This window comes from Bison bison, unplaced genomic scaffold (assembly GCF_000754665.1).
Source record: "Bison bison bison isolate TAMUID 2011002044 unplaced genomic scaffold, Bison_UMD1.0 scf7180017864260, whole genome shotgun sequence".
Taxonomy (NCBI): domain Eukaryota; kingdom Metazoa; phylum Chordata; class Mammalia; order Artiodactyla; family Bovidae; genus Bison; species Bison bison.
Window position 1 is genome coordinate 661,772 of NW_011494832.1, and position 22,825 is coordinate 684,596.

The 22,825-nt window shown below is 38.6% G+C and overlaps 1 protein-coding gene across 2 annotated transcripts in view; it reads left to right on the forward strand.

Annotated features, from left to right (window-relative positions):
* The window catches only part of CCDC146 (coiled-coil domain containing 146), a 141,943-nt gene that overhangs the window by 21,017 nt on the left and 98,101 nt on the right, over positions 1 to 22,825 (forward strand). For both annotated transcript variants that reach the window (XM_010848088.1, XM_010848090.1), the window contains exon 2: positions 2,250 to 2,419. In XM_010848088.1, coding sequence (XP_010846390.1) covers positions 2,261 to 2,419 — 159 coding nt within the window. In that variant the 5' untranslated portion in view covers positions 2,250 to 2,260. The remainder of the gene's footprint in view (positions 1 to 2,249; positions 2,420 to 22,825) is intronic.

The window sequence follows — 22,825 nt, forward strand, 5'->3', positions numbered from 1 at the left end:
GCCTGTGACCACTTTAATAAATTCAGGAATCAGAGCCCGCCGTGCCATCTAGATTCATATTTTAGAACATATTTTCCATATTAAAGGAAGGAGGAGCCGTATCATCAGAGTAGGGATAACATAGACATAATAGGCAATACGCGCTCAACAAAACCTTAAAATTACATAGGCAGAACGCTCTTTGACATAAAGCAGCAATATATTTTTGGATCCTCTCCTAAAGTAAAGGAAATAAAGGCAAATATAAACAAATGGAACCTAATTAAACCTAAAGCTTTTGTGCAGCAAAGAAGACCATCAACAAAATAAAAAGACAGCCTACTGTATGGGAGAAAATATTTCCAAGTGATATGACCAATAAGGGATTAATATCCAACATATATAAATATCTCATACAACTCAACATCAAATAAAACAGTCAATCAAAAAATGGGCAGAAGACCTGAAAACACATTTTACCAAAGAGGAAATGCAGATGGCCACCCAAAATGCACATGAAAAGATGCTCAACATTGCTAATCATCAGGGAAATGCAAATCAAAACTACAATGAGATATCACCTCACTTGTCCGAATGGCTAACATCAAAAAGACCACAAGTAACATAATCTGCCATTGATGTGGAAAAAAGGGGAACCCTCCTACACTGTTGACGGGAATGTAAATTGGTGCAGTCACTGTGGAGAACAGAATGGGGGCTTCCTCAAAAAACTAAAAATAGAACTACCATGTGACCCAGCAATTCCATTCCTTGGTAAATATCTGAAAAAACACGAATTCAAAAAAATACATGGACCTCAGTGTTCACTGCAGCACTACTTACAACAGCCAAGATATGGAAACAACCTAAATGTCCATCAACAGATGAATGGATGAAGAAGATGCAGAATACTACTCAATGGAATACTACTCAGTCATAAAAAAGAATGAAATTTTGCCATTTGCAGCAACATGGATGGACTTGGAGGGCATTACACTAAGTGAAATAAGTCAAACAAAAAAGATAAATACCGTATGATATCGCTTATATGTGGAATCTAAAAATTGGAACAAACTAGTGAATATAATATAAAAGAAACAGACTCATAAATATATAGACAAACAAGTGATTACCAGCAGGGAGGTACAAACTGTTGGGTGTAACATAGGCTCAAAGATGTATCATACAACATGAGGAATATAACCAGTATTTTGTAATAAGTGAAAACGGAGAGTAACTTTTAAAAATTGCATAAAAATTAAAAAAAATTAAAGCAAAAAGAAATTATGACAGTTGAAGTGATCCTGTCTAGTAAGAGAAGAAAGCAGGTATGCTCATCTGTCGAGTGAAAATTCACATATGCGGAGATCAAAAGAGCAGATTAGATTGGCATTCTTCTATGCAATGGAGGCCTCTTACCAGCTCTCAGAGGAGCGGCCATCCCAATGCCACCAAAGTGAACCAATAGAAACCTTGCTAGCCAACATAGGGGTCATTTTAGAAAGGACTCTAGGTCCACTTGACTACTTGAGGAAATCAATGGTCAATAATCAGGGCTGGTTTCAAGGATGTGTGACCTGTGCGGTGATAAAATGACCCACTTTTGGAGGGGCCAGTACTTGGCTCAACGTTCTGGTGTCACCAGCTTGAAATACCAGCTTATGTTTTGTAAGTGGAGTCCGATGGAAGAGCTGAGTATATGCACACAAGCACAGAGACCGGCCTGCGTCAGGGTGCACAAGCACACAGGCCTGCGCAGTGGCAGCAGCAGGCAGTGTGGGTATCGGGCAATTAGCCCGGAGGCCTTGTGCACACGTGCATGCCCAAGGCAGAGTGGGGCGCCACAGGCTGTTGTTTTTTATGTTTCCAAAAGTAATTTGAATTAACTTTGTGCTATATTTTAAGGATAAAGGTTCTGTTTATTAATCCAATCAATGAATAGTAATTGAGTGCCTACTACAATACTCAGTGAACAAAATTAGGTTTATTTTCTGCCTTCATGGAACCTAAATTCTAGTTACTAATTATTTTTTCCAGTTAGTGAAATAATCTACTCTTTAAAATCGGAAGTATTGCTTTGAGTGTATCAATGGAGAGCATCTTTGCAACAAAGCAGCCTTTTATAGTAATGTGATTGCAGCTAAGTTTCCTGACCTAGAATTTCATTGAACAGATTACTCTAATTGCTTTTATTATCCTATCCTCCATTAATTTTACTTTATAACTGAAGATATCCATAAATAGCTAAATATGGAATGATTTTATTTTAGAATTGTGAAAAATGGAAGACAGTACCACAGACACAGACCAAGAAGAGGAAGAGGAGAAAGGTGGAAAGGCGCAAGAGGACCCCATTTATGCCACTGCACCCACAATTAACATCCAAGATGAGCGATTTGTTGATTTATCTACAACTCCAGCTTTCATTTGTCTGCATGAGGTACATATATATTTATTTATTACTCCCTTTATAAATTACTACAATGAGACTTGCCTCCTTACCTACTTAAAAATTCAGATGAAGTTAATATCATCATCAAAATAATTTATCATATGTAATCTGTATGTGATACATACTGTTTCAAGCTCTTTAAAGTAGTCCCCACCTTCTCTTCTGAAAGCCTATCACATAATCCTGGACTAATGCAGTAGTGTAGGCTCGGATACTTTGAAGGCATAATAAATCTTTACATACATGCAACTACTTAAGTACATTCTGTCTGTTGGTAAATTAATTAAGAGAGATTTCTTTCATTATTGGATAGACTACTTCAATAAAATGAAGATAAAAGGTTTTATCTTATAATGATAGACAGAATATACATTTAGTTAACTAAATGTAGTTACTTCAGAAGGGCACTGAAATATACTGTTTTCTATTAGCAGAGAAGCAAAACAGGAAATATGATTTTTGTTACATTTTTTTCTGATTTTTTTAAAAAATAAGATGAACATTTAGGAAATACCCCAAAATGAGGAGACTGTTTTCTTTAATAGTAACTGACCACATAGCAACTTGTCAATTTTGAGAGCTGTACTTGAGAAAAGAGCTTAGAGGGCATATGAATTCTGGACTCCTAAATTTACATGAATATAACTGAATAAAACATCTAAGAAATTTGATAGTAATATTAAGCTAAAAAAATCTTTGGGTAAAATCAGAGTTTACTTAAAACCAGAAGCAAAAGTAAATCCCCACCCAAATATTTTGTTGGTGTAAATGTTTTGAATATTGTTGAAATTTTGTTTTACATATACATAGAAACGACATATCAGGAACACCTGATGTCAGTTTGTTCCATTACTCATGTTTTCAGCTTTTATCACTTGGTTAAGGTGGTGACTTCTAGCTTTCTTTTCTATAAAGTTATGTTTTTCTTCTCGAAATTAATAAGGCCCTATGGGGAGATAATCTGAGGCTATTTACGTATCCTCTTTGTTGTCATTCAGTCACTAAGTCGTGTCCAACTCTTTGCAACCCCATGGACTGCAGCACACCAGGCTTCCCTGCCCTTCACTATCTCCTGGAGTTTGTTCAAATTCATGTCCATTGAGTTGGTAATACTATCCAACCATCTCATCCTCCGCTGCCCTTTTCTCCTTTTGCCTTCAATCATTCCCAGCATCAGGGTCTTTTCCAGTGAGTTGGCTCTTCCCATCAGGTGGCCAAAGTATTAGAACTTCAACATCAGTCCTTCCAATGAATATTCAGGACTGAGATCGAATGGTTTGATCTCTCTGTAGTCCAAGAGACTCTCAAGAGTCTTCTCTAGCATCATAATTCGAAAGCATCAATTCTTTGGCACTCAGCTTTCTTTATGGTCCAACTCTTACATCCATACATGACTACTGGAAAAACCATAGTTTTGACTGTATGAACGTCTGTCAGCAAAGTGTTATCTCTGCCTTTTAATCTGCTGTTCTTCCAAGGGGCAGGCACACTTAATTTCATGGCTGAGTCACTGTCTGCAGTGATTTTGGAGCCCAAGATAAGAAAACCTGTCACTGTTTTGATTTTTCCCCATCTATTTGCCATGAAGTGATGGGACCAGATGCTACGATCTTTATTTTTTAAATGTCAAGTTTTAAGCCAGTCATTTCACTTTCTTCTTTCACTTTCATCAAGAGGCTCCTTAGTTCCTTTTCACTTTCTGCCATTAGAGTGATATCATCTGCCTATCTAAGATTGTTGATATTTCTCCTGGCAATCTTGATTGCAGCTTGTGATTCTTTCAGCCCAACATTTCACATAATGTACTCTGCATATAAGTTAAATAAGCAGAGTGACAATATACAGACTTGTTGTACTCCTTTCTCAATTTGGAATCAGTCAGTTAGTTGTTCCATGTCTGGTTCTAATTGTTGCTTCTTAACCTGCATACAGGTTTCTCAGGAGACAGGTCTGGTATTCCCATCCCTTTCAGAATTTCCCACCATTTGTTGTGATCCTCACAGTCAAAGGCTTTAGCATAGTCAAAGAAGCAGATTTTTTTTTCTGGAATTTCCTTGCTTTTCCCATGACCCAGCAGATGTTTGCAATTTGATCTCTGCCCTTTCTAAACCCAGTCTGTACATCTGGAAGTTTTCAGTTAACATACTGCTGAAGCCTAGTTAGAAGGATTTTGAGCTTTACTTTGCTAGCATGTGAAATGAGTACAACTGTATGCTAGTTTGAACATTCTTTGGTATTACCCTCTTTGGGACTGGAATGAAAAGTGATCTTTTCCAGTCCTGTGGTCACTGCAGAGTTTTCCAAATTTACTGACATACTGAGTGCAGCACTTCAACAGTGTCATCTTTTAGGATTTGAAGAAGCTTAGCTGGGATTACATCGCCTCCATTTAAGTATCCTGCTCTGCTAAAATTTTCACCTACTAGTTTTACATCTCTGATGATTCTTCCCCAAATTAATTATTACTATGATGGCTGCAAAATGGCAAGTTTCTTATTCCATCATTTCTTCTACAATTATTAGTCGGCATCCTACTGTAAGGTAGAATGTTCTCTTCTTTCCTGTATCTATCAATCCATCCATCACCCATCAGGGTGAACTTATGAGTTCTTATTCTACTCAGTGAGTTATAATCCATCATTGCCATTATTCATTTTGATACTTCAATTGTCCCAGATTTGGTCAGTGTAACTCTTTCAAGAAGGCTCACTTACCCTTTTGACGTGTTCCTAAGATTCTTTATGTACTTCTTAACTTTCTGTCATAAGAATATATTGCACGTTCAGCTTGCATTTTCTTTGCTCCAACTCTGCTGCTGCTACTGCTAAGTCACTTCAATCGTGTCCGACTCTGTGTGACCCCATAGATGGCAGCCCACCAGGCTCCTCCGTCCCTGGGATTCTTCAGGCAAGAACACTGGAATGGGTTGCCATTTCCTTCTCCAATGCATGAAAGTGAAAAGTGAAAGTGAAGTCGCTCAGTCGTGTCCGATCCTCAGCGACCCCATGGACTGCAGTCTTCCAGGCTCCATCCATGGGATTTTTCCAGGCAAGAGTACTGGAGTGGGGTGCCATTGGCTTCCCCGTTGCTCCAACTCTAGGATCAGCCATTTCTCAAAGGATTTTTAGTTCCCTTTTCAGAGGAGAATGATATTTGAAAACTAAGATCTCAGTGCTGGATGTGTTCACTGCTACTGGACTGTCATTGCTTCTAAGTACTCTTAGAAGGAAATAGGCACATAAATATATTTATTCTATGCAAATTTATATATATTTCTATCTATATCTTTATATATTTATAATGATGAGTTTATACCTCTATTATTAATGTTTTCAAATGATCAGGGTTCTCTATTTCTTCTAAAATCCATCATATGTCTAACTTTGAAATAGTATTTCTACTTTCATACCACTATTCCTAATAATTCTATCAAATAAGGGAACAGTTTATTTCTACCAAAGTGAAAGTGAAAGTGAAGTTGCTCAGTTGTGTCCGACTCTTTGTGACCTCATGGACTGAAGCCTACCAGGCTCCTCTGTCCATGGGATTTTCCAGGCAATAGTACTGGAGTGGATTGCCATTTCCTTCTCCAGGGGATCTTCCCGACCCAGGGATCAAACCCAGATCTCCCACATTGTAGACAGACGCTAAACCATCTGAGCCACCATGGAATTCTACCAAAGGTTATGCTAACAATAAAAATTATAGTCAAATTTTGTAAGCCACAGATAAATAAACAGGAAATGTTTGCTTTGTAACATCAAAGGAGAACTTAGGACAACTTCTCCTGAATATTGCTCTTCAAGGTAACGATTCATTAAATATTTCAAGAATCTGTTAATACTCATGTATGCACAAATTATAGCTGTTAATCATTGGGTATGGTCCCCCCCCGCCCCGATATAGTGGATACCTTTGATTATAAGGTCAAAGAACTGTCCAGCTGTTTTGGGTAGTATTTACACCAATGATTTTACTGCCTGAGAACTCTTTTTTTCTTTTTTTTCAGCCAGCAAAAGTCTTGCATAGTGAATTATTGGCTTAAAACAACTTTACTTCCATAATAAACACCCTTGAGGTTATTCCTATTGGCATCTAGCTTTATTTTCTAAGATTCACAAGTCTAAGATTCCCAAGTCTTATAATTTTTTAACCTATTATATATAAGCCTTCCTCCTTCAGTTGTCCAAACAGAAGTTGAATCTGCAGAATAACAAAAGTTCTGAAAGAAAGCAGTCAGAAATCCAATTCTAAAGATCCAGATGCTTGGCATCTCACAGAAAGAACCAGAAGCTGCTGACGCATTTATTGTTGCTAATGCTAGCCATACAATTGGCCCAGTGCTACTTAATTGTAAAGCATGGATATCATGCTCTCATCTAACATTGCACACAGAATGTGTTCCGCAGTCATGGCACTCTGCGATTTGGGCCCAAACTACTTTTGCAATCTAATAGTTCACATAGCCCTCATGATCTTCTGTTTATGTTACTCCTCTTAGTATGGAGTCTCCCATATTTAGATGGCTAGTAAACTAGCAACATATTCACAAAGCATGATGCAAGGTCATGGCTGTCCATAATCCTCCTACTTATGTTGCCTCTTGAAAGACTATGGTACTCCCACTAAAAAGAAATCAGATCAAACACTTGCAGAGGCCACCCCTTGCAAACCTGCATCGGTTCCCAACCTTTTAGAATCTGGCTTAGTTCCCACATCTTTCAAGAAACTGTATCTGAGCAGCCAGCGCACAGTATTTTCTCCAACCTGTCAATTCTTATGGCATTTGTAGGCTGTACCTTTCACTTGGTACAGGATCATTAACAGATATTTACTGAATATCTTCTCATCATGCAGTATTTTGCATAGCAGATTTAATTCCTCACTGATATTATGATCACATTAAACAGTAAGACTTAACAGGGCAGGGACTACATTGTGTTAAATCCACTCTTTGGGATTAATGTTCAAAGTGATGCTTGGGAATGAAGTCACATCAATGGATTGTGTGGGTTAATTCTAGACACCTGCTCCTCAACCCTGCCATGGCTGCCTAATGATGAGGACTGACACTCTACAGACTTCTCTTGTCCTGTTGAAAAGTTTTATTTAAAAAAATTTTTGTTAAGGTGTAACATATATTCAGTAAACATCACAAATACTCAGGGTATAGCACTTTTTTACATATGCCATTAACCAACATGTTCAGCACTAAATTCATTATTCTCCCGATCCTAATTCTCCTCCTGTGTTCTCTTTATTAGCTTGAGGGTTAAATATCTCCATTAACTATTTCTTGAATTTATCTCTTCTTCATTCATGCCATATTTACACTGACATGAAAATATATTTCCTGCAACTCAGTAGTGTCCCTTGAAACTCTTCCAAGTCATTGCTCCCACCGAAGTTAGCCACTATTCTGACTTATCACTACATATTAGTTTTGCCTCTTTTAAAAAATCATATGAATGGAATCATAGTACCATGATCATTCTTGTGCATGCTTTATACTTATGAAGTCATTTATCTTGGGTGTATACCTAGGACTGGGGTTCCTGTGTCATAATTTAGGCTTATATTCAACTTTAATTGATATCTTCAAATATCTACTACTGTGGCAAGAATCCCTTAGAAGAAATGGAGCAGCCCTCAAAGCCAACAAGAGTCCAGAATGCAGTACTTGGGTGCAATCTCAAAAACAACAGAATTATCTTGGTTCATTTCCAAGGCAAACCATTCAGCATCACAGTAATCAAAATCTATGCCCCAACCACTAAACAGAAGAAGCTGAAGTTGACCAGTACTATGAGACATACAAGGACACCAAAAAAACATGTCTTTTTCATCATAGGAGATTGGAATGCAAAAGTAGGAAGTCAAGAGTTACCTGGAGTAACAGGCAAGTTTGGCCTTGGGAGTACAAAATGAAGCAGGGCAAAGGCTAACAGATTTTTGTCAAGAGAACATGCAGGTTATAGCAAACACCCTTTTCCAACAACCCAAGAGACAACTATACACATGGACATCACCAAAAAGGCAGTACTGAAATCAGATTGATTATGTTTTTGGCAGCTGAAGATGGAGAAGCTCTATACAGTCAGCAAAAACAAGACCTGGGGCTGACTGTGTCTCAGATCATGAACTCCTTATTGCAAAATTCAGGCCTCAGTTGAAGGAAGTATGGAAAACCACCCAGCCATTCAGGCATGAACTAAATCAAATCCCTTATGATTATACAGTGAAGGTGATGAATAGATTCAAGGGATTAGATCTGGTAGAGAGTGCCTGAAGAACTATGGATGGAGGTTTGTAACACTGTACAGGAGGCAGTGATCAAAACCATCCCCAAGAAAAAGAAATGCAAGAAGGCAAAGTGGTTGTCTGAGGAAGCCTTACAAATAGCTGAGAAAAGAAGTGAAAGGCAAAGGAGAAAGGGAATGATATACCCAACTCAATGCAGAGTTCCAAAGAATAGCAAGGAGAGGTAAAGCTTTCCTAAACAAACAATGCAAAGGAATAGAGGAAAACAATAGAATGGGAAAGACTAGAGATCTCTTCAAGAAAATTATAGATTCCAAGGGAACATTTCATGCAAAGATGGGCACAATGAAGGACAGAAATGGCAAGGACCTAACAGAAGCAGAAGAGATTAAGAAGAGTTGACAAGAATACACAGAACTGTATAAAAAAGGTCTTAATGACCCAGATAACCATGATGATGTAGTCACTCACCTAGAGCCAGACATCCTAGCATGTAAAGTCAAGTGGGCTTTAGGAAGCATCAAAGATACTAGAGGTGATGACATTCCAGCTGAACTATTTCAAATCCTAAAAGATGATGCTGTTAAAGTGCTGCACTCAATTTGTCAGCAAATTTGGAAAACTCAGCAGTGGCCACATGACTGGAAAAGATCAGTTTTCATTCCAATCCCAAAGAAGGGCAATGCCAAAGAATGCTCAAACTACTGTACAGTCGTGCTCATTTCACATGCCAGCAAGGTAATGCTCAAAATCATTCAAGCAAGACTTCAACAGTATGTAAACCAAGAAGTTCCAGATGTACAAGCTGATTTAGAAAAGGTAGAAAAACCAGAGATCAAATTGTGAACATCTGTTGGATCACAGAGAAAGCAAGGGAATTCCCGAAAAACATCTACTTCTGCTTCATTGATTATGCTAAAGCCTTTGACTGTGTAGATCACAACAAAGTGGGGGAAATTCTGAAAGGGATGGGGATACCAGACCAACTTTCCTGTCCTGAGAAACCTGTATGCAGGCCAAGAAGCAACAGTTAGAACCTAATGTGGAACAACAGACTGGCTTAAAATTGGGAAAGGATTACATCAAAGCTGTATATTGTCACCCTGCTTCTTTAACTTACATACATAGTACATCATGCAAAATGCCAGGCTGGATGAATCACAGACTGGAATTAAGATTGCGGGGAGAAATAGCACTCTAATAACAGGAAGCGAAGAGGAACTAAAGGGCCTCTTGTTGAGAGTGAAAGCAGAGAGTGAAAAAGCTGGCTTAAAACTCAACATTCAAAAAACTAAGATCATGCCATTCAGTCCCATCATTTCAAGGCAAATAGATGGGGGAAAAAGTTGAAACAGTGGAAGATTATATTTTCTTGGGCTCCAGAATCACTGCAAACGGTGACTGTAGCCATGAAATTAAAAGATGCTTGTTCCTTGGAAGAAAAGCTATGATAAACCTAGGCAGCATATTAAAAAACAGAGACATCACTTGGCTGACAAAGGTCTGTACAGTCAAAGCTATGGTTCTTCTAGTAATCATGTACAGATGTGAGAGTTGGACCATAAAGAAGGGAGAGCACCGAAGAATTGATGCTTTCCAATTGGTGTTGGAGAAGACTCTTGAGAGTCCCTTGGACAGCAAGGAGATCAAACCAATAAATCCTAAAGGAAATCAACCCTGAATATTTACTGGAAGGACTGATGCTGAAGCTGAAGCTCCAATACTTTGGCCACCTGTTGGGAAGCACTGACTCACTGATGCTGGGAAATACTTTCAAATGACTTTCTGAAAAGACTGTACCAAGATACACACCCTGATGAGCTATAAGCAATTGTCCTCCTCTGACACTATGGTGAGGACCATGTGTTAAACAGCACCTGGCTCTAGATCTTGCACAGAGATAAGTAGTAAATATTTAGTATTGTATGCTAAGTCACTTCAGTCGTGTCCGACTCTGTGCAACCCCATAGATGGCAGCCCAGCAGGCTCCCCCGTCCCTGGGATTCTCCAGGCAAGAACACTGGAGTGGGTTGCCATTTCCTTCTCCAGTGCATGAAAGTGAAAAGTGAAAGTGAAGTCGCTCAGTCGTGTCTGACTCTTAGCGACTCCATGGACTGCAGCCCACCAGGCTCCTCAGTCCGTGGGATTTTCCAGGCAAGAGTACTGGAGTGGGGTGCCATTGCCTTCTCCATAGTATTGCAAAATATTGTTAACAAATAGTGTGTATCTCTTTATTCAAAGCATCATGTCTGTTGCACATTCAGGCTTAAATTTAAGTGATAGCTTTCATGGTATTCCCCAAGTCAAAATTTCTACTTTTAATCTGTACGTGGTTATGTAAAGTAGCACTGATTTCTAAGGGTCAACTTGGTTGTCAAATGTCAGTGTGTCAGATATTGAACTTTTCCAAGCGTTGGAAATCATAAAATCATTCTTGTCTGAATGCCAAGAGCCAAAACCAAAACATGAGTGTATCTTGCCTGAGCCTTTTGGCTGTTTTGCTTTTCATCAGAACTAGTCAGCAACTCCTTTCATTTCCTAAAAATAATTTTTATGCCAAACATTGTTAAGTCTTTGACCTGATTTAACCAAGGGATAGAGAAAAAGTAGCACAGAGCATTTGGGAGACACAAGGGGGAGTGTGAACACTGGAGGAAAACACTAGGGAAGTAAAAGTGTGAATCTGTATATAATACAAAATTCTGTTAGAGTGTAGGGTATGCAAGTATTGTGGATGTGTAGATTACGATGGATTAGGCTTGTTGATAAGTGACCTTTTCACTGAAACAGATTCTATATAAAACTATCAACTGTTGGACTCCTTAAAAATGTGTAATAAATATATCTGTGATCAAGTTTTAGTTGCATGTCCAATTGGAAAAGAATTGAGATACCAAGTTTTTGAATTGCAGTGAGAGATGTTAAATCTTAATCTTTTTAACAGATATTAATTCAGTGCCCACTATGTGCCAGGCTCTGTGTTAGGAAATATTTATTACCATTGTTATTAAAGCTACTAAAATTTACTCAAATTTATCCCTTTAGCTCCTCCTCTCTTTTGAGAAACTCCCATGTGCTGCACAATGCTAGATGTCATGGACATTCATAGGCATAAAGTATTTTAAAGGGTACTAATCCCCTGGAGGAAGAAATGGCAACCCACTCCAGTATTCTTGCCAGGAAAATCCCATGGACATAGGAGCCTGGCGGGCTACAGGCCATACGGTTGCAAAGAATCGGACACACTGAGCGCACACACAATATGCAATTCTTTAGAAGCTTAATTTGGGAAACTTGTGGTGGTAAACATCAGCAAAAGGCATGGCTGAGAACCTAAAGGTCCAAACCGTGTGATTACAACTAAATGGAAGAAACAAACACTGTTGGTTGAGATGATCTGGAAAAGGCTTTTCAGAAGCAGGAGGACATGAGAGAGAATATTTCGTCCAAATCCATGGTGTCCACTATGAACCCACTCTTCTATCTTAAGCTTTGCGCATACTGATATATGCACATACTTGGAATATCTTCATCTGGATGATCCCAAGTTACCTCCAACTAAACATGTTCTGAATTAAATTTGTTATTTTCCTCCCAAACCTAATTTTCCTCCTGTATTCTGTCAGTTGGTTTTCTCTCTTAAATATCCATTAAATTTTTCTGTTTTACATTCCTACCATCTCACCAACCAGAATGCCATTTCAGTGATCAAGATAAGATGTGGATACCGAACCAAGCAGTGGCCATGGAAAGGAGAGAATACTTATAGGAGAGGTAGTAAGGAAGTACAAAATGCTAAATTAACTGAATGGATATGGATTGAATAAGGGAAAGGAGTCTAAATTGACGTTTAGATTTGTGATTTAGGAAAGCGGCTGGATCATGGTATTGTAAGTGACAGAAAATTCAGAATAAGCAACGGTCAGAAGGAAGTGTCCAATATGTAAGTCTTGAGCGTACCAGGGAAGGCCCTTGACTGAAGATACAGACATAGCAGGTTCTTGGTAGTCAGATGGCTTTTCTGAAAAGAATGCAAATTGCTTCTTATGTATATTTAACAGCATAGTCTACCACTGCATATTTATAAAACAGATGTTATTATCATTTACCTAATTTCCTACCTTTAAAATGACCTCTTTCACATGTTCAAAAGGCACTTTCTTATTTTGTATTCACTTTGATCTCATAAGGCTGGTAACAGATTAAATACATTTTGGAATTTTAAATAAGAACTTTATAAACTTCTGAAAATACTGGTGATTTTTCTGATGCTACTAAAGCTTCCTTCACTTTCAACGTTGGATCTCTGAGTTACTGATGAGTTTCTTAAGATAATGTTTTCTACTTCTTTCATACATGAGCTAATTAAGTAACGAGTTACAAAGAAGAAAATGTAAAGCTTACAGACAAGGCAGTTTCAAGTATGTGATTTAATTTTCATAATAATTCCATAAAGAAGTTTCAGATATCATTATTTCCACTTAAAAGGTTCTGAAAGACTGCGGCTTGCCCTGCTTTGCACTGCGAGGTAGATACAGAGCCAGGCATGCAACCTAGTCTCCTGTCTCCAACCCCGATGCACATTTCACCTGCCGTGCTTCACTTGACAGTCACACATTTTTTAAACACTGCTATTTTAGGATTTTACAAATTTACTTTTAAAGTAAACGGTATATTAAAAGAAAAAATAAAGATAAATATTTTAACTCTCCATTTAAATATTTCTCTTTGGTTTCCCTATCCTTTCTTAGTTATCACACCTCACTAAAAGTTGTACTTAGAGGATATGCACTAAAAAAAAAAGGCACTATAAATTTCTTTTAAAAGTGTTTCTATAAGTCTTATGGTTTTTGGAATCTTTTTACTTTTCCTTCAGACATCTAGGTAGGCTTGCAAGAATAACTCTTCAGGATTTTGTTTGACTGTCAAGAAACTTTAAACAGACTAATAATTTATTAAACAATACAGATAGGTTCCATTTTCCCCATAAAGTGTTTTGTTTTTTACTTTAAGAGCAAGATGGAAATTTTAAAATCTTTATAGTATGGAAGAAGATCATGGATCATGCTTGGAATACACTAAACATTTGGGGTATTAACATGGCTTGTGTCTATCTATAAAGATTGGAAATTTACATTAGGATTATGGGAATAGAAGCCATATTCCACTTTGCAAAGTGATTAACACCCCCAATTCAATCAGTAAAAACTGTATCAGGGAAAGATAAAAGAAGGTCCCATGTTAGGGTATCCTCACCCTTGGCACCTTCAAAAATGATTCTGGACATGAATCTGGGGTGTGGTTTAAAAAAATGGTATTTTTTTTCCTGCTATCTGAACATGTGATCTGAGGTTATTGATATTTCTCCTGGCAATCTTGATTCCAGCTTGTGCATCTTCCAGCCCAGCATTTCTCATGATGTATTCTGCATATAAGTTAAATAAGCAGGGTGACAATATACAGCCTGACATACTCCTTTTCCTATTTGGAACCAGTCTGTTGTTCCATGTCCAGTTCTAACTGTTGCTTCCCGACCTGCATACAGGTTTCTCAAGAGGCAGGTCAGGTGGTCTGGTATTCCCATCTCTTTCAGAATTTTCCACAGTTTATTGTGATCCACACAGTCAAAGGCTTTGGCATAGTCAATAAAGCAGAATATAGATGTTTTTCTGGAAGTCTCTTACTTTTTCGATGATGTGAAAGAGGTGAGTGAAAAAGTTGGCTTAAAGCTCAACATTCAGAAAACGAAGATCGTGGCATCTGGTCCCATCACTTCATGGCATATAGATGGGGAAACAGTGGAAGCAGTGTCAGACTTTACTTTTCTGGGCTCCAAAATCACTGCAGATGGTGACTACAGCCATGAAATTAAAAGACATTTACTCCTTGGAAGGAAAGTTATGACCAACCTAGACAGCATATTCAAAAGCAGAGACATTACTTTGCCAACAAAGGTCCATCTAGTCAAGGCTATGGTTTTTTCAGTAGTCATGTATGGATGTGAGAGTTGGACTGTGAAGAAAGCTGAGTGCCGAATAATTGATGCTTTTGAACTGTGGTGTTGGAGAAGACTCTTGAGAGTCCCTTGGACTGCAAGGAGATCCAACCTGGGTGGAGATCAGTCCTGGGTGTTCACTGGAAGGACTGATGCTAAAGCTGAAACTCCAATACTTTGGCCACCTCATGCGAAGAGTTGACTCATTGTAAAAGACCCTGATGCTGGGGGGGATTGGGGGCAGGAGGAGAAGGGGAGGACAGAGGATGAGATGGCTGGATGGCATCACTGACTTGATGGACATGAGTTTGAGTAAGCTCCAGGAGTTGGTGATAGACAGGGAGGCCTGGCGTGCTGCGATTCACAGGGTCGCAAAGAGTCGGACATGACTGAGTGACTGAACTGACTGAACATGTGATCAGTGGCAAGTAGGAGTTAGAGAATGTTAAAAGTTGGGAACCGAAAGGAATTGGCAGTTCCTCTGCCTCCTGTAAGTGAGGTTGTGTGTGTGTTAATTGCTCAGTCATGTCCAACTCTTTGTGACCCCATGGGCTGTAGCCTGCCAGGCTTCTCTGTCCTTGGAATTCTCCAGGCAAGAATATGGGAGTGGGTAGCCATTCCCTTCTTCAGGAAATCTTCCTGATCCAGGGATTGAACCTAGGTCTCCCACACTGTGGGCAGATTCTTTACCATCTGAGCCACCAGGGAAGCCCACATGAAAGATTATCTCCCTTTAATCGTTCTGAAAATCTTTCCTGAGCATCCACCACATGGCGGACTCAGGCCTCAGAGCCAGAGGAAAACATGGTAGTGAGCGCTGTACCCTCTGCAGTTCATCTGTTCCTTCATCTGTTTGGCTTACGTTCTTTGATTTCCTTTTTTGATTCCCTTACTGACACAAGACCCTAGTCTGTGTGTGCATGCTTGCCTGTGTGTTTATTTTAATTATATATTTAACAAAGTTTTGATTATCTATTTTTCATTGATTCTTTAGCTATTTTGTAGCAAGTTGATTTAAATATTTAAAACAATAATGTAAATTCAGATGCTCTTTTTTTGTCACTGTGAACAGATGTTGCTTTTTAAAATAATGATTAGGAGAAATACTTAGTGTATTGTTTTCTCCTCAGAGAAAGACAGCTCTTGAGAGAGGAAGTTGGCTTTCGATCATCAAGTTTGTAGTTCTCAATAGAGTATGTGCATCTTGTGATAAAAGGACCTTTAAAAATCCACAAACTATTTGAATATATTAGGCGTTAAAGATGAAAGCTTAAGGATTAAAACAAATAATGCCCTTTTTGATTAAAATCTATTTTATATAGGTAGGTGGAGAGATGGTACTTTTGTCCATCGGGTAGACTTTTTGGGGAATAAAGCTGAGAGGTGTATGATTGGGAATTTGGCTATTCAGCAACTGGACTTACAGAAAACATTAGTAAATTAGTCAGCGGTAGTGAGGGCTTCCCTAGTGACTCTGCCTGCAATGCAAGAGACCCGGGTTTGATCCGTGGGTTGGGAAGATCTCCTGGAGAAGGGAATGGCTTCCCATTCCAGTATTCATGCCTGGAGAATTCCATGGACAGAGGAGCCTGGGAGGCTACAGCCCATGGAGTTGCAAAGAGTCAGACATGACTGAGTGACTAACACAGACACACACACAGCAGTAGTGAACACCAGAAAAGCCCACTAAAATGAGGTAATTATTACAGTTTTCATTAGGCAAACAAGATCAGGATCTCAGCAATTAAGCAGTGAGATAGAAGCCAGGTCTCAGCAGTTAAGTAGTGAGATAGAAGCCAGTGAGTCAGAAGCCAGGAAATTAAAGAATAGAGTACTAGAGAGCCAGGTATTAAAGATTTTAACCATGAGATTAGTATCTTTCTCTTTTAAACCATTTTTAATACAAAAAATATGATGTAGTACAAAATTCAAAGATGCAGAATAGTACACAGTGAAAATTAAGCCAGTCTGCCACCCATTCCAGTCTGCTGTCCCCTTCCCCAGAGGCAACCATCATTCACAGTCTCCTAGAGAGCCTTGCAGAAATCTGCACAAACAAGTAAGTGGTAGCATAATATTCATACTTCCTTTTTTATACACATATATACAATTGTTATATTCTTTTTAATGTTTGCATAGTATTTCAGTGCATGGATGGAGAATAATATAACCAATTTCCATTATAAAATTTGGATTAATTTGGATTATTTCTATCCTCTGGTGTTATAATGATAGAGTCAATAACCTCATGTGTACATCATTTCACATTGAAATAATCACAGGACAAATTTCTAATAGTGGGATTGCTGGATCAATGGGTTTGTTCGTTTAAAAAAATTTTTAACTGTGGAAAAGTAGACCTACCATATTGACCATTTTTATATGTACAGTTCAGTAGTGCTAAGTATATTCACAGTGTTGTACAACCAATTTCCAGAATTTTTCATTTTGCAAAGCTGAAACTCTGTATCAAGCGACACTTTCTCATTTGCCCCTCCTCCCAGATCCTGGCAACCACATTCTGCTTTCTGTTTCCATGAATTTAACTACTCGTCCATGCGTGTGTGCTCAGTTGCTCAGTTGTGTCCGACTCTTTGCGACTCCATGGACTATATAGCCTGCCAGGCTCCTCTGTCCATGGATTTTCCAGGCAAGAAAACTGGAGTGGGTTGTCAATTCCTTCTCCAGGGCATCTTCCCAACCCAGGGATCAAACCTGCGGCTCTTGTGTCTCGTGCATTGGCAGACAGATTCTTTCACCCCTGTGCTACCTACGCTAGATACCTTATATTTTACAGAATTTGTCTTTTGTGACTGGCTTATTTTACTAAGCATACTGTCTTCAAGGTGCATCCATGTCGTAACATGTGACTGAATTTCCCTCCTTTTTAAGACTGAATAATGTTCCATTTATACTGGATTGGCCAAAAAGTTCATTCAGGTTTTTAATAACATCTTATGAAAAACACAAAAGACTTGTTTGGCCAACCCAAAATGCCATATTTTATTTATACATTTATCTGTCAGTGGACATTTGGGTTCCTTCCACTTCTTGGATATTATGAATATAATGCAATGAACATGGTGTCCAACTATTTCCTTGAGATCCTACTTTCAATTCTTTTGAAGTAGAATTGCCAGATCATGAGTTCATGTATTAAAAAAAAATTTTTTTTTTTTACTGCCAAGATACTCTCCATAAAGGCTGTAATAATTTATGTTCCCCTCAACAATAAATGTATCTTTACTCAGCAGTGTGCACTGTGTGACTTTTCAGCCTTTGTCACTCTGATGAGAGACAAGGTTATATCATCATAGTCTTCATTTACATTTATCTTTAAATGAACTGAGTTTCTTTTCATAGATTTAAGACTGTTTTAAAATATAGTGTATTGTAAGTTCCCTAGTGATCTAGTGTTTAGTATTCAGTGCATTCACTGCTGTGACCTGTGTTCAGCCCCTGGTTGGGAAACTGAGAACCTACAATTTTGGGGCATGGCCAATACATAAATAAATTAGATGTATTAATAAAAAATGTGAGGTATAGGAAGGCCAAAAGGTCAGGAGACAATTGTCATTGAAACAATAGTTTACTACTCACAGTTTCTAAAAAAAATGGGGGGGATGCCATAACATGGGGGGGCCACATGGGGAAGCACCAGGTTGATCAGGAGGCAGAGGAGAGGGAGGAGCAGTACATGAAAGCTTTTATTGTGGTTTCCCTAGGAAGGAACGGGTGATTTGGAATAAGCAGCTTAGGACTGGCTGGTGTGAATAATTTCAGCAGACTCTGGGGCATAGGCGATGGCCTGTGTTGTCTGGCACCTGACATTGGGATGATTAGGACAGTTGTACAGTGACCTGAGCACATGAGCCCAGTAAAGGAGATTGGTGAGGGTGTGGACTCTGGATTAGTTGGTTTCCATTTGACAAGTCGTCTTCCTCCAAGGAGGAAGACTCCTGTCAATGCCGGGGAGGAGGACGATGAGGGAGGCAAGGTGACTCGGGCATATTATCAGAACAAGGCGTATCTGGCATAGGCATGTAGGGCAGATGTTAAAGCATCAAATATACAGAAGCTGGTTAATACAAAGACCTATTTGTACTTTGGTTTTTTTGTTTGTTTCTTTCTTTGGTAAATTTTGTTCACAGCTTTTTTTTTTTTTCCGATTTTTTTGAGTGTAGTTTTTTTCTTAGAGACTCATAGAAACTCTTTATACATAAAGAAAATAGGCCTTTGTGCATAATACGCATTGCACAAATCTTATTCTCTGATTTTGGATTTCTTTTGAGTTTGCTTAAGATGATTTTTCTCCACGTGAAAATTTATTTCATGTGTGCTTAAATTTATTGACTTTTTCTTTTACAACTTCAAGATTTTATGCATACTTAAGAAGACCTTTGGTACTCTGTTATCATAAATTATTTCCTGTGTTTTCTCTTAGTTTATTGATAGTTTGAGTCATCATAGTTTAACCTTTATTCTACCTAGCATGTATGCTGATATAAGAGGAAACAGAAAGGAGATGACAGCAAGCTTACAACCGCATGCCAAGCCCAGAACCTCTGGACTTACCTTCCGAGGCAAATGCTCTTTACATATTCCCAGCCCATGTACACCTAGGTGTGGGAAAATAGGTATACCTGGGTGGCATCAGAGACATGAGTGAAGTGGGTACAAGAATTACCAAATATTGAACCACAGATTAAGAAGACGGGAATTTTGCTGTCTACATCGAAGAATGGACAGGCTCAAACTATCTTAAATTTGAATGGTTTGGAAAGAAAATCTCTGATTGGTGGGGCACGGTGGCTGGGGGAGGCAGGGAGTGGAAAATGGGTCAGATTTCCTGCTCTGCATTTACTAGTCATACACTTTCAATTCCTGAGCCTCACTTTACACCAACAGTACATTTCTCATCTTCAGAGGCACCTCAAACTGCCTACCATTGTGATTTTCACCCTCCTTTTAAACTGCTTTTATTACTTGCTTCCCAGTTAAAAAAAATCTTACACGGAAGCACAATATGTAAGACAGAGTTGGATATGGTGGGTGTAGAGGCGAAGGATGCAGAGGTGAAGGTCCGCAGTTCTTTCCACTCGCCTCTCCTGTCCCCGCCAGCACTGGGCCCCAGTCCCTCAAGGCACTGGGGAAAGCCCCCATGCTCTATGCAGACAGTCTGTGAACTGAACTCAATCGAGCCGCCTCTCCCCCACCCTAAAACCCATCAGCACAGCCAAAGGAAACACAGATCTGTCCCAGAAAGCCACAGAAAGTGATGTGAGTACACTGAAGGTTCCTTCAGGGAGATAGGAGGGAGCTCCACCGCGTGTCATATGGCAAAACTTGCTAAAATTCCTCATCATAGCAGAAGCCTCTCCCCACCACATATACCCCTATTATTCCCTCTTTAAGATCTCCTCCAGGAACTTTTTTTTTTTTTCCCATCCCCAGCTGGGTTTTCCTCTTCGTATCTACACCCATCTTTCCCTTGATATCTTTGGCCACTTCATTATTTTAGTCTTCAGAGTTCCTTCCAGCTTTCCTCCCCACCCAGTGTCCCAACATCACCCCAGATTCAGACACAAAACCAGTCAATAGGTGGCAGGGGGATTCTGTAGATACTTAGATTGTGAGTTTTTTCCTGCTTTAACATAAAGATCAAATATTACTTCTGTGAACTTATAGTCACATCCCTCTACAGTCTCATCCACCATTCCTTCCTTTTTTATTTTGTTTTTTTAACTGTTCTCTGCTACATACCTTAAGCTCCAGTCAAATTAGATGTATCATTGTTTTCCTAACTAGCTCCTGGTTTTCCAGCCTGCTTTTGTTCATCTTCTACCCAGCTGGGACTGCTCTCCTCCACATTTCAGTGCTTTAGAATTCTACCCATTTTCCCCCCAGGACAGTTCAGATTCCACCTTCTTAAAGCATGGCACTTCCTGACAAAGTGGGGACACTTCTGTTGCTGTAACTTCTCTGCATACGCTTGTACCACATGCCACTTTTTTTTTCCTTTTTTTTTTTAAACAAAAGCTAATCTATAGTAGCTTTAGGAACTTTGAAAGCAGGAAGCCTGTTATTCTTCTTGATATTCCTTGCTAACTCTGGGCACACTGACACACGTGTAGCCGTGCTATTTTCCCATCCACATACTAACCAGGTCCGACCCTGCTTAGCTTCCGAGATCACTTGTTCAGGGTGGTATGGCCATAGACTTTCAAAGGAATAGATGTATACAGTAATTAGGAAAGCCCTCTACCAAAATAATCACACTACTGAATGGCTACTTTACAAGGCACACTAAAGAGGAGAAATTTCTTCGGAATTTCTGATTGCATTTTCCACATCAAGCCCACCAACATTCTCAGGTATTTAAATGTTTAAAGTTGGAAATATCATACCAAGTTAGAACTGTTGTGCATCTATTTTAGTTTTATTTTTCTGACTGAGCCCCAAAAGGGATATGCAATGTGGAGGCAATGATTTTACAATATTTTTTGGAAAGAAAACAGAACAAAATCTTTTAAGTGAAATTGAAGGTGAAGCCCCAAGATTCAAGATAAAAGTAAAACCAGAACTATTCAAGGTGAACAGTGTTTCATGCATCATATATTCTCCTGGCAGCCTCTCCTTCCCCGCTTCCTTTAGCGCTCATGAAATATGTCTGCAGAACCTTTTAGGTTGACCGGGGACACAGTTCGCGAACCTTTCCTCTAGTGGTTCAGCCTGTTAAATACCAACCCCATAAATGCCGTATGTAAATACAGTAACTCCCGTAACCATCCAACTGATATAACTACCCATGATATACCCATGAGTCTCTCTAGACTTTTAATCACTGACTTGTTATAGGATAGAAATTTTCAAAGTCACCATCACCAGTACCATTCATCTAAATGATATGCACATTTGAAAAGAATTATATAACAAATGAAAATAAAAACTTTGGTGTTTACAAGAGAAATCTTTTGGCTCCCAAAGAACTTACAAAGTGCTTTGTACTTAAATGGAATGTTTTCCTTAGTGAATCCTGCCACGTAACCATGGAAGTAAAACAGTGTTTGGAGAGTACAGAAACTTGCTTGTCTTTTCTGTCAGAATTGTTATAAATTCTGACTTAGCTACAGAAAGTAAATAATTTTTAACCACTAGGTTAAGTAAGGACATTAACACCATTGAAAATATATATATTTTTAAAAATATCTCCTACCAACAGAATGTTATGTAATTGTTTTTTGAGAAGATACAAAGAGAGTTATTTCACCTTAAGTTGAGATTTATTTGGAATCATTTTCCGTTTTGTAGATTCACACAAAAAGTCAGACAGGGGTGATACTGAGGCTTACAATGTACATATTGGGTTGGCCAAAAAGTTCGTTCAAGTTTTCGTATACCATCTTACAAGAAAGACCCAAAAGAACTTTTTGGTCAATCCAATACTTTACCATGGAATTATCACAGGTAATTTATCATAGAAAATTAGTCCATTTCATGAGAAAAACACCAAGAAGTCCAGGAGAGCTGAAAACAGATAATGGCCCACACATGATACACAGCTTGTAGATAACAAAGATTGTTTTTTTTTCCCTCCTTCAGGGAAGACTTTAGTAAGTGTAAAACATTACCTCCTTATTGTGGCATGAATCACAGCAAACAGAAAAAACACTGGAAATGGTCCTAGGAAAGTATCCAGCACATGGCTGGCTCTCGGCAAGTGAGAGTTGCTTATTATTATGAGCATTTAGAAGCAAAATTTCTAAACAAAAAGTAAAACAGATTAATTAGATTGACTGAAAAATTATTATACTCATTACTGAATGAGAAATAAATGTAAGCAAATAGTTTTGAGTCCCTTCTTTGATAAAATTTCACAGCTATGTAAGCACAAAGTACTTGCCTCTTGTAGAAGATGAGAAACTCAATTTCCAGAGATATCAAGTGAGAAAGTTTTAAGGTTCTACATGATTTCAAATTTGCTGAACTTTTGTATGAGGCCTTTTGTAATGGAGAAGCAATTCATCTTAATAGTGTCATCCTTAATTACTCAGAGAAAATCCTGAATGCTAGAAATTAAACTCAGATTTTGAGAGTTCAGAAAGTTATTATTTGGAAAAAACCTTATTCAGAATACT